The sequence below is a fragment of the Typopeltis vanoorti genome, chromosome 17 (assembly GCF_054136105.1).
Source record: "Typopeltis vanoorti isolate ZY-2024b chromosome 17, IOZ_Tvanoo_1.0, whole genome shotgun sequence".
NCBI lineage: Eukaryota > Metazoa > Arthropoda > Arachnida > Uropygi > Thelyphonidae > Typopeltis > Typopeltis vanoorti.
Genome location: NC_143565.1, coordinates 100,297,993 through 100,311,360, shown reverse-complemented (window position 1 = coordinate 100,311,360; position 13,368 = coordinate 100,297,993). Strand labels below are relative to the sequence as shown.

At 33.8% G+C, this 13,368-nt stretch overlaps 2 protein-coding genes across 7 annotated transcripts in view; one reads left to right on the top strand and one right to left on the bottom strand.

Moving 5' to 3' along the window:
• Nin (blastoderm-specific gene 25D) overlaps window positions 1-13,368 on the bottom strand; it is a 511,736-nt gene that overhangs the window by 404,320 nt on the left and 94,048 nt on the right. For 3 of the 6 annotated variants that reach the window (XM_090406747.1, XM_090406753.1, XM_090406754.1), the window contains exon 1: window positions 3,969-4,138. The exons of the other annotated variants lie outside the window; for them this stretch is intronic. In XM_090406747.1, coding sequence (XP_090262873.1) covers window positions 3,969-4,053 — 85 coding nt within the window. In that variant the 5' untranslated portion in view covers window positions 4,054-4,138. Of the gene's footprint in view, window positions 1-3,968; window positions 4,139-13,368 lie in introns of those variants that run through there. 6 annotated transcript variants of the gene reach the window in all.
• LOC150097699 (general transcription factor II-I repeat domain-containing protein 2-like) lies at window positions 10,838-11,529 on the top strand. Its single transcript, XM_090406975.1, has 2 exons — window positions 10,838-11,228; window positions 11,327-11,529. The coding sequence occupies exons 1-2, from the start codon at window positions 10,838-10,840 to the stop codon at window positions 11,527-11,529; spliced, it is 594 nt and encodes a 197-aa protein (XP_090263101.1).

The following is a 13,368-nucleotide window of genomic DNA, read 5'->3' as shown; positions in this document are numbered from 1 at the left end:
AAACAACACCCCCTCTTTTTTTATGAAGAAGACATGACAGCTTTCACAAAAAACACACAGCTCACGATTTACTCTTATCTTATGTTGAAATATAGAATACAGCAGTTCTTGTTTTCATATACTGGGCAATTGTGATGTCTTTTTATTAATAAAAATGTTCTACGAATCTGTCCAGTAATATGATATCTAAATGTAATTTATAAAAGTTATGAAAAATGAACGAATGCATACACCCATACCGAGATCAAACAAAGAACTGGCACATATACTTAAATGATTTTCGGCGAACAGTCTAACCGAGTAGCTAAGCGCGAAAAAGAAAAAAAAGTGCAGTGTAACCCTATGTATTTGAAAATAATTCGTTTTGGAAAGGATACTATAGTATGAATGTATACTATAGTTTTAATTGAAACGTACAGTTACAGTAGAATGTGTTTATGTCGACGACAGTGAGCTGCCATATTGAAGCATTTCACCTTTTTTTTCAAATAAATATATTTGGTAAGGTCAAATAAACGAATTTATTTGGGCTCGGCAAAAGTTTCGTGTGCACAAGGGCAGAACAGCAGGGTAATAAAGAAATAAAAATCACAATAACTTTGAAGACTTGTTTCTTTTAAACTTCAAATACGCCGAGGACATTCTTAAGATAATCGAATCGTGTCGTGGAAATAAAAAAAGACGAATGTAGTATTAAATTTTGCCATAATTTGACATGCTTCGACAAATGGTATGGCATTTATCCACTGATGAGGAAAGTGCAGTCAGGTAAGAAAACTTACTATGAAAAGGGAGGGCAACGTACTAACTTACATAAAGGAAAATAAAAATTAAAAAGTCTGATTAATGCATAAGGGACAACAACATGCAGTATTACAATGACTTCATGGTGTTATCTTTTTTCATAGTACTATTTTTATGGGAATCCAAACCACTATAGGTCGTAAACTGTAACGTCTTAGTATGGTGAGTGGATCAAAGGTTTAAAAAATTCCAGTATCTTTACAGGATAAACATGGTCTGTTTTTGTGTTTCCCATGCTATTTGATACTTAACATCAAACGAGGAAAATCATTTCCCACGTAAAGACCTTCACAAATATCTATAACCAGAGTAGAATTCGAACCTACAAACTTTAGAAGCAAAGCGGAAGGCCGAGTTTATCTATTCGGCCACTAAAGGCAAACATCCAGACTGATAATTAACTGAAAAACCTCGGAAGATACAAATGGACTCTTAAAATAAAAAATAAAAATAAAAAAAAACTGACCTTAAAAAGGGGCATAGAAAAACGCATAAGTGAGAATGGGTCTCAAATGTAGAAAATCAAAGCGAAATTTCAGTGGGCATTCAAACTATACACGTATTATTATGAGAGTGCCGACCATACCTGTGCCGGTTTTAAAACAAAACAATAATGGGGGGGGGGGGGGGGTCACTGTAGTACTATGCTATGGTCAGCCAATAAAAGCTAAACGTTTTGTTTCGTAGCGATTTCAAGTCTCTGAAAATACGGAGCAATTAGTTCGAAATTTTGTTTCTGAATTTGGTAAAACGGTCAGATAAACATACTCGCACGGATTTCTGAAAGCAGCATATAACATATTGAACGAGATGATGCTAACAGAAAGTCTTGGAGTGGTTCTGTCGATTTATAGATCGAACCATTCCACGAGACTTTGTGAACTTCCTATTACTAGTGTTAAGAACCTCAAATCGAAAGTGATCAGTGCTCGAAGACCATCAAATGCCGAGAAATAATGAAGCCATGGGGGAAATGCTCAATTCGAAATGACAATGATTGACTATACGCGAGATAGTTAATCGTCTACCAGATGAAATTTCCATATACTAGTGATTCAATTTTAACTGACTATCTGAACTGCGTTTCAACAAAATTCATTTTGTCTCAAACATTTTTGGTCCAAGTAGTCTCATTATTATCGAATCTCTGGGGGTCGTGTCCTTTTTTTTTTTCCAGATTTTTTTTTAATTGAAAGACCAGAGATTTGATGAGACGTAGAGATCATTGCATGAAAATCAAATGCTTTTTCTACACTCCGAAAGTGAATATCGACAAATCTTTACAATAGTCACGACCAAGCAAGCTGCTGTAAAAAAGAGCGTACTTTGAAAGAGATTGTGCAATTGCATCAATCCTGACACTTTCTGAAAAGACCTCGCATATACTGCGCATAGCAATAAAATATTTCGAATCATTATCATTATCAATAACACGCAGAATAAAGAAATCAAATATGTACAATTAACAGATAAAACTTCTCTAAAATTAAAGGGAGACAACATACTCAGATAAGATAAGGAATAACACGTAAACGAAATGACAGTTTTAGCTGGAAGCAATAATCATATTAAAAGATGTACTTATAGACTTCTTTTAAAATAAACTGATGTTTTTATTTATTTAAAACGGGGGGGGGGCTTACATTCTTTGGTTTCTGAGGAAAATGACTTTCACAATAATGAACTTTTCACAGATTTTTTTTTCTTTTATAGTAAATTGAGGAAATCATTAAAACTAACGAACTAAAAGTTCGTGACTAAAGTCAGTCATTCTCGTTAAGCAAGACCATAAAGCTAATTTTCTTCATTTTCTTAGTCTATTACATGCGACTTCCATTAACAAATGATTAGCTCATAAATGCTACATATTAGTAATGAACAACGAAAAGCCGTGCTTCACCATCCATGATAAATTAGAAAACTGTCCAAAGATAACAACGGTATTATTATAGCAAATTTGCAATTTTAACACTCTTAGTTTGTGGATAAAATCTCAGGCATACTAAAAAAAGAAGAAAAAAATGCAAATAGGAGAAAAATAGGATATAAAGAAGTCATCCATTTCAAGACATCTGAGTTTATAGCTCCAGTTGCCATATGCGATAAACACGTCTTTTTTTTATTCTCTATCCATACTTTCTGTTTTTAGAATATGATCTAAATTTCGTTAAATTTCTTGCTTTTCTTTCTATATATATATATATATATATATATATATATATATATAAAGCACATATTCTCACTAATATTCTTGATGTATATTGATGTTATGATCCTATATTACTGTAAAAGAAGACAATGTTCATGAAGTATACTTTCTGTTGTCTTTCCAACTTAATTCGAACGTCATTGCCACTATGCTGGTTTGGGTTCGAGGGGAAGATTGATGAAATACAGCGTTGAGATAACTTCGGGACACGATTTTCGTACGTTTCGCGAAAGTCGCTATACGCGTTCAGAAGTTATCCAGGGAGAACGCACGGACATTGTGATCTGATAAGCCAGTTTTCCTTATAGAATAAGGAAAGTAGGCTAATTACCGACTTTCGATGTGTTTCAACAAGAACTGAGGCGAACAGGACATTTCGCATTAACCCAGAGTATCGAACACTGTACTACAGTTACCGCAGTGTGGAATGTGTATTAGTTTCTTTTATGTTCTAGTGATGAATTCGAAATGCAACATGCCGTCGTGACGTCCTTATTGCTATCTTACGCGTCTCTTTAATTTGTTTCTATGATTCAGAAATAAAACTAAAACTTAATTTCGAAATTAGCAAAGCTGAGTCAATTCTTTATACAGTTTCTGCTCAGCCTGTCAAACATATTGCCGACGTGTTCTTAGAGCGCTTAGCCAAAGGATCCTGGGATATATTCACAGCAGTATTTGAATACATTTATGAATTAACACGGACAGGGGGAATCACTTTTCCTTTAATTACATAAAATAGCACAAAACTATAATTTAGTTCATTCTGTTCTAAATCTGCTATGCGTTATTACTGACAACATTATGTATGCATAAATCAAAGTAAAAATCTACGATAACGTTAATTAACAGAAAGCGATTTGGGAGTTTCGGACTAAGGTAAATATTACACAAGTTGTGCATACTTGGAATGCAAACGTGAAATATGCAGTGACATCAAAAATGTTAAGCATACCTTCTGAATGTCCTCGCCATGTCGACCTCCCGAGGAAACGTCCGCTAGGCATTCTTTTAAGATCCAAACGCACTAAGTCAACCATTATTATTCATTATGATGTGGGTCACAATGTCGGAGCATAACAGCAAATAACCTACAGCAGGTGCAGTTAAATGACAAGGTTACGTATGTCGCTAGCGTTCCCGAAATCAACACGACCGGTAACAACCCTGGAGACCACCGAGTGAAGTGCTCGTGACTGCCACCCTTATCGGCGTGAACAATGACCTACAATGATTGGCTGGTTGTGATGTCTTGAAAACCTATTCAAGCATAGTAATTGCATACTGCAACTTCAACTCCATAAACAAAACACGGAGGAAAAAACAAATAAAAATTAAAAAGACTGAAAGCCACTTTGGAAACTAGGACAGCTATTAGCTCATACTTGACAAACCTAAGAATTATTTAACTCCTACCTGAACTGTCAGTGTTACATTTAATTCACGAATAGAGTCTTCGTTAATGAGATAGTTACGTTATCAATAAAGAAAAGAGAATGCTAGCCACATTCATTAAAACTAATCAATAGTAAGCGAGTGATAATACTCGCTTAATAATAATAATGATGAAAAATAAACAGAAACAAAAATCACCTCAGAAAACATTTACTCCAACAGAAACTGAAGCATTCTTTAGTAAGGTTTATGGTGACAGTTATAACAGTTACAAAACTTTTTAAATAACTTCTGAAATACTAGATTATCAACGATTATAATTAAAACAACTTATGAAAATAGGAATATGCAGCTCAGGAATAGAGGTGCAAGTCTAGAATTCCGTAAGTGATAGAAATTAAGTAACATTTTACTTTTTGAAAACGAGTTTAAAAATTATATAATTAAAATGCAAACTGTGCAGATCTTTTGAGCGAAAAAAATCTTTGATTTTTTTTACCAAACTTCGAACTCTCAAACTTTCGCGGATACTTTTGTATCCGCGAAAAAGTCTGCGCACTTAGCAGAAATGCTTCCTCACATAACACCGTATTACGCAAAACCCACGCTGATACTACATCTCTCTCTCATTCAACATGATTAGCGAAGCTGTTACATTAAGTTGCGAGCAATCTTTGCTCACAACTAAATCAGCCTAATTTTACCAGTTCGCTGTAGTCACTATAAATAATTTTTATGTATTTTGTTCAGTAAGATATGCACAGTTCCATGAATGTATTTTTTATTTTTATGCATATACTCATGACAGGAGATTTCGAAGAATTTTTGAGGGGAAAAAAAAGGTATGTTTTCTAGATTCAACTTGAATCGAGAATTTTCTTGAAAAACAAAACAGCAGTGTAAGCGGGACGTTAAGCACACTACATAAAGGAAAAGATATATCCAGATATCTTCAATCATTTTTGAGTGAGGGTGAACATTTTGAAAACTTGTAAACAATTTTGACCTTAAATTCAAAAGCTTTGTTTTCGAATTTTTCTCATTGCTTGCACAACAAAGGTCATGCTTCTGTAAAATACCAAGTTCCTAAACTTCAATGGAAGTTGGTCAACATTTCGAAATGTTAGTCATTTAGCAGAGCGCTTTTAAAACAAGTCCAGAGCAGGTTTTTACCAATATATGTATACTTTACATGGACATCGAGTGAAGCCTTTTGGCTCTTTTTAGTCGAGTTGACATCTTTGCGATAAACAGGTGTCCACCAAACTGAGCTACCGAGACAGGCAAAATTAGGGTCATCCAAAATGTTCGCGGTAAATGGTTTGATCGCCAATGTAATACTACAATGATTATAGGAGGCATGAAGTGGTATACCATGTTCGAGATAACAGAGAAAGAGTTCCGGTTTATCTAAACCCTTGGCTAGATCAGGGCTCTAATAGTCGTCGTCCGGTAGCATCCTCTAGCAAGAGGGTTGCAGCAGATGAGCAGCTCTTCTCCATTTCTCTCTGTATGTCGCTTCCATCATTCTTAAACCAGTCCATTCCACGATGTCATTAAACCACTTTCTAGTTGGTCTTCCACGTCTTCTCTTCCCCTCAACTTTCCCTTGTAATATAGTTCTTATCAGGTGTCCCGAAGAACCTCTCAGAAGATGTCCTGCAAATCTGGTCTTTCTTTGCATAATATTCTTTAGCGGTGTTCTTTCCATCCCAACTCGTCTTAAAACTTCTTGTACTCTAATACTACAGAAAAAAAAAACGATTCGTTAAAAACAGTTCAACCGTAGTTATAATTTTTCAGTTATAAATCAATCACGCCAATTATTTTTTCGTCAGTCATGAAGTGTTTCTTGATATTACTCACTGTCCCGATAATGTCAAATCTTATCTTCAGATAAAAATATGTTGTGTTTGCGTTACAATGAAAAGATTAAATACTAGGCAATGTGACATGCAAATTTAAACAGATATGATATCTTTTTTTTTTTTTTTCCAATATATTTAAAGAATACAATTTCGTTTTCAAGAACCGGTTTCAATTTACTAACATAGCAGTTAGTGTCAAGGTAATAAAGGAAAAAAGGAAAACCCATAGTAAAATCAAAATTACAAAGGGGACGCGAGACATAAAAAGTTACTGTATTAGAGAATGTTAAGATAGCCTTGCCTAACGTCAATGTATCAATCAATATAAGAGATTAATCAACATTTCTAACTAGTTTAAGCATTAAACGTTTCTCAAAACGTATCAGAAATCTGAATGTTTGGTTACTGCACTGAAGAAAGAGCAATAATGTACGGAATGACCAAATAATGGCAAACGATAATTATATAATATTCCTCGACGTACACCAAAGCTTTACATCGCGCGTTTGCACGTATATTGCGCCCACAGATAGTTACTATGCAGCTCTCAAAGCGTATATAATGGCTAATGATGTTCACATGAACGAGCAAATAGCTCATTTTACCCTAATAGTCCATGTATCATAAAGAGATCATAAAGGTCTTAAGAGTTTATATTTACAAATAAAAAGAGACTTCTGTAAAATAATATAAGTACAGTATATGCAAAAACATACCTATATGTTGCGATGAATATTGCTAACAATACCAAATTAATCATATATAGAATATTATTTGAAAATTATGATATAGCTTGCTTCACTCAAACTTTGTATGTACTTTTTCGCGTGTGTGTGTGTATTGTTAGTTTTATAATTACCGTGTTAATCTTTATTATGTATAATATTAAGCCAAATCTGCAGGAACGGATAACATCTTAATATAATACATAGAAAAATCAATGTATACTGTAATATAAATCCATTGTTGTTATATATGTTAAAAACTGTTATAAATAAAACATTTATTGTATAAAACGAAATTTCTTTAGACACGTTATTCTCAGTAATTAGCGAACCTATTCCATCTAAAATGCTGATTCTTTAAAGATACTTGTGACATTAGGATTATAAAATATATACACGTTTACACGAGAATATTATTTAATTTGCCAAATATTTCAGTCTGAATATTAGGCAAATTAAATAATATTCTCGTGTAAACGTGTATATATTTTATAATCCTAATGTTATTTAAGATTATTACATGAATTTCTGAATTAATATCTTTAATTTAATCATGACTCTGATAAAAAATGTTTACTCTTTTAATACTTAGCGATATGACATCACGCGGCTCGTTCTATTTGTGAATGATCAATTGTTCGTATTCCACCTTGTTTTTTAAAACTATTCCAATGTAGCCACTGAAGATGGTCTGTAATATTCAGACTGAAATATTTCGCAAATTAAATAATATTCTTGTGTAAACGTGTATATACTGTATTTTATAATCTAAAATGCTGTTCTCTTGAGATAAGTGTGATCAGAATCACCTATACAAATAACTAAGGTTAAGGTGTCTGTGTTCCTAGGTGAGTTTGTCTGTTCTGCATGAATAAAATCTACCATATTTTCCATCTGAAACTGGGATACCTCAGTATCAGTTATTAAAACATGATTCAAGTTTTTGCATCTTTAACAGAACTGGAAAACAACAGATATGCGTAAATCTTTCAATTGTACTAAAGACTGTTTCTTAGCTTATTAAAACACCAACCAGAGAATTTTTGTTAATTTGAGACGGAATCAAGAAATTGACTTTGCTCTCATTCTTCCAATATTCATGTCAGTTAACCCCTTAACATACAAAGACGTCTGTGACACGTCTTTTGTTTATAGCAACAAAATTGATTTTGAATTTTGGTTTCACATATAAATACAACCGAATAGATGCTAGACAGGGAAAGGGGAACTAAGATCGACAGTGAGATGCGGTGATTAATACCCTTGGAGGGTAATGGATGGCAATACTGTAGCCAATGAAGTTCTGAGGCTCGGCTATTGCTGTTACCCTCCTGCCATGATCAGAGCTTTAAGCTCAATAACACCTTATCCCTACACTGTCCTCTACAGATAACAGGGAAGATGAAAAGCATTTTTGCTTCGCCCCTTTAAGCCAGTCCTTATAAGGACTTATAAGACGCTAGACAATCTTGTGCCTATTTCCTTTCAGCCGAGAAAAGTTGCCAACGGCGCGTATCGGCTATTTTGTTTGCTCAAATTCATCGTTATTTTTCAAATAATGATGAATTTGATCCAGCAAATCACTCTCGCCCAAAAAATTGGCAGAAAAAAGACGCTTTCTGATTTTTAATTGGTACGTTAAGGGTTTAAAATAATGAAAACCATGCGTTTAATATTGAGCAGAAGCCGACTATATATTTTAATTAACAGCCATGCAAATAATCTTTTATTTTTCCTATACAGCATCGATGTGAATTGCACCTAGAAGTTACAAGTGTAAAACAGTAAAAACAGTTAAATGGTAAGATGTTTCTAGCCTCAAAATCCAAACGGTCCATATAAGTTGCAGTAAATAATGGTTTTGATCTAATAAATCTGACAAAGTGAAAGCGAATTTAAATTTCAACATATTTTGTGGGAGAATGAAATTAAGATAAAAAAAAAAAAAGGAATGAAAAGTGAATGCACAGAAAAATACATAGCATGGTATGAACTGCAGTATATTCAAGATCAGGGAGAAATACATCTCAGTTAAAAGATACAGGTGCATTACAGAACTTACCTTCATCAATATTTTACTATCAAAGCAGAAGCACACATCTGCACGCGATGATAAACGAGTCAGCTCAGGTCGTTGACCTCACCGGCCATTTAGGAAGCAACTATTAGTAGACAGATCCAGAAAATATCCAAAAATGAAGGAAGAAAAAAACTTATTCCCAGCAGACAATGATGATGATTCATTGCAAATAACTGATTAATAATATATGAAAAGACATCCACTTTTCGCCAAAAATCTTTTGACATCAATCACTCAAAATTCAAATAATCATTATTACGATGACTTGAAGTCATTTGTCTATCTCGCCTTACAATTAGCAATAAAAACGCCTAAGAATTTTTGTTCGAGTAGTAAAACCATCTCGTCGTGAATTTTTTTTTAATTCATTGTGCACCTGGGTGAAACCGCCTTCACTAGGGTTAAAACTCAAAATATTAAAAATCAACTCGATTAATTAGATAACGAATTCCATGGATAAAAATCCAAACACAGACTTTGTACTTTGGAAAGCTCACTGCAAAGCATAATTAAATATGTCATTGAACTCTGTCTATGAAATGCTTTTTCGGAAAAAAAAAATTCGAAAGCTAACCATTTACAAAATTGCGCGGTGATACTCTAGAGCCAGCTTGTCCAACCCGCGGCCCAACAAAAAATCGTAAACTTACAAACTTTATGAGAATGCGACTAAAAATACCAAATACTACAAATAAAATTTTAACATGCTATTAATTTCTAAGCGATGAATTTTTGAATTTAATGCGTTCTTTAGCTATGAGAGATTCATAAAATCATTCTCAAATAATTGTATTTATTCAAAATTGCCGCCCATGCGAGTAGTTACTTCTCGACATAATAAATGGTGAGCTAGCGCTCTTGCCTCCTACTTTTACCACGCAATGTCTCTCTATGTGCGCCATGGATGCTGATACGGCTTTCAATGTGCAATTGTAAACAGTCGAGTTGACACCGAAGAAAGGTCCAGACGTGTGTTACGTGTGTTTGTGGCGATTTGGCGACTAATTTTTTTTAGTAGTAAAAATTTGGCGATTATTAAACCTTGCTTTCTAATTTTCAATCTATTTCTTTTTTTTTTTTTTAAATTCCAGCATAGCTTCCACAGCGTCTCCAAAGAAAACCGAACCAAAAAAAAAAAGAAAAATTATAGAAGGAAGACTGCTCAACGAAAAGTGGACAGATGACTACTTTTTTTGTTGAGACAAATACTAATTAGGCAATCTGCTTAATTTGTAGGGAATTTGTGCCAATTTTCAAAGACTACAATTTGAAAAGGCAAAACACGCAAAAACATACTGCGAAATTTAGTGCGTATCAAGGAATGTGTCGCAAAGACAAAATAGCGGAACTGAAAAAGTCTATCATCTCAACAAAGTTTTCTTTTTTTTAAATAACAATTGAAAGGGTTCTATTGTAAAAGCTAGTTATGTGGTTGCAAACCTGATAGCAAAAAAAAAAAAAAAAAAAAATCAAAACGGTATGCCGATGGTGAGTTTATTAAGCAATGTATGGAAAGCGTGGCAGATATAATTTGCCCTAATAAAAAAGGGGATTTTTCTAAAATCAGTTTGTCTCACCAGACTATAGCCAGGTGAATTGATGAAATAGGAAAATCTATTGAAAAGGTTTGGACAGTAGAGCTGCTCATTTTAAATTTTATGCTTTGGCGATAGACGAAAGTACTGATGCTACTAATACAGCTCAATTGACAATTTTTATTAGAGGTATTGATGACGAATATAATATCACTGAAGAAATGGCTTCTTTAGTGCCATTAAAAGACACAACTAAATCACGAGATTTATACGAAGCAGTGAAAAATACGTTAAAGCGATTTTCTTTGTCCATTGTAAACATATCTGATATAGCTACTGATGGTGCCCCGGTGATGATAGGTAAAAGAGATGGACTTGTAAAATTAATACAAGACGATGCAATTGCCTCCCGAAATTTACGTATGATGAAATATCACTACATAGTACACCAAGAAAATTTATGCGTAAAAGCTTTAAAGATGGATAACGTCATGCAGATTGTCATTAAGGCTGTAAATTTCATTAGGGCCAAGGGATTGAATCATCGCCAATTCCAGGAATTCCTTAAATTTATGGATACTGACTATGGGGGACATCATTTACTTTTCGGAAGTAAGATGGTTAAGTCGAGGTAAAATGTTGAAAAGATTTTATGATTTGCGAAAGGAAATCAAGTCGTTTATGGAATCAAAAACAAAATTTTTTGCCAGAACTTGACGATGAAAACTGGCTCACAGATTTGGCATTTTTAGTAGACTTGACCGCTCATTTAAATGAGTTAAACATGCGTCTTCAAGGTGAAAAACCAACTGATCAATACAATGTTTCAAACTATAACAGCGTTCGAAATGAAACAAACTATGGCAATCTCAAATTAAGGCAACAATTTTATGCATTTCGACACGTTGGCTAAACACGGTCCTGTGAATAACGAAAAATATGCAGCCTTGCTTTTCGATTTGATACAGGAATTTGAGAACGGGTTTCAAAATTTCCGGAAAAATCATCTATCTTTTGGTATATTTGCGACTCCATTTTCAGTCGACATAAACATATTGCCTGCAAATTTTCAAATGGAATGCATAGAGCTACAATCTGACATTCAACTTAAAGAAAAATTTGATCATGTCTCTTTACTGGACTTCTGTAAGATATATCTTCCCAGAGAAAAATATCCCTCGCTTCACAATCATGCCTTATTCATGTCATCGCTATTTGGAAGAAGCACCTAATTTGTGAGCAGCTATTTTCAAGGATGAAGCACACGAAGAATAAAACTAGAACCAAAATATCTGATGAGCACCTTGAGAACTCACTGATGAAACTCACCAAATATCGAAGCATTAGTGTCTCAAAAACAATGTCAAACATCTCACTAATTTCATGTTGCTGTCTTGTCTTTTACTTTTACAATAAAAAATTCATGAATTAATGAAGTTTAAATTACTTAAATATGTTAACTATATATTCTACGTTTTTTTGCTCATCAGCTATCGTTAGTGTATTTTATGTGCGGCCCAAAACAACTCATCTTCTTCCAATGTGGCCCAGGGAAGCTAAAAGGTTGGACACCCCTGTTCTAGAGGGAGAAATCTGTCCAAAAGAAGTGAATGCATAAAAAACTTGAACTAAAGTTTATTATACATTACCACTTTTGGTTGCAAAAATATCATATTTAACAAATTTCCACAAATTAATAAATAAACTACTGTTTATTTATTTTGGAAAACTTTATGAAAGGTATTCATATTGTGTCGAACTGGTTGGTCGAGTGGATGGTGTATCCTCTCTTCACAACCAGTTGGTTTTTCGAATTTCAGCGTGGATAGGCACGGATGTTTGCAACTTTCTTTAAGTGGCAGATGATTTTCAACACCCTCTTTGAGACCACTACCTCACTTATTGGAGATCTGAAATGGATGAAAAGCTGGTTTACGAATTATCTAATCTTTCATCTAATTCACAAAGTGTGATAGTTACAACCTTTCGCAGATGTTCACATATAAACAAAAAAATGGTCCTGAGTAAGAAGCAATCCTAGTTCAATTTTGATGATTGCGAGACTTTCTGAAAGCAATCGCATGTAGATTCTTTATCGGAAGCCGAATGATGAATTCATGAACAATCTTTCAAGGATTCTTGAATACATCATTGAAAAGTACTCTTTTCACCGATAACCTGCATATTTGAAAGTAATCATTCATAACACTTTTTTTTATATTTTATATGTATTTTAGAACACTTTGTAATATAGCACTTGTTGTATACATATCTGTACTATTTATTTTTACTGCCTACATTTTCCATTATTCCCTCATCCTAGGTTCTGTTTAGGTCGGTTAAACGCGAGTCAACTGTAGTCTATTTTGCTGAAGTGCAATTACTGAAAGGATCTGCTTCTCCACCACCTCTGTCTAACGAAAATGCCAGGCGTAGTAATAAATAAATAAATAAAAATGGCAATATTGATACTATCAGACAAACTCACAAGAAACAGTTCTTTATCTTTCAACCACATTACATTGCAAGTGGGTATACTCAGGATAGGGGGATTAGAAATAACGAAGTAGCATATTCGTGAATAGAGATTTCAATCATGAGTATAGATATCGAAATTTATTTTAACAAAGTATGCATATTATGATTTCTATAGGAAATGGCAGAGGGAAGTATATTTGAATATGGGCACTACCTGTCTGAAAGCATATTCACCGAATAAACAATGACAGCGGATTACTTGAACACAAAATAT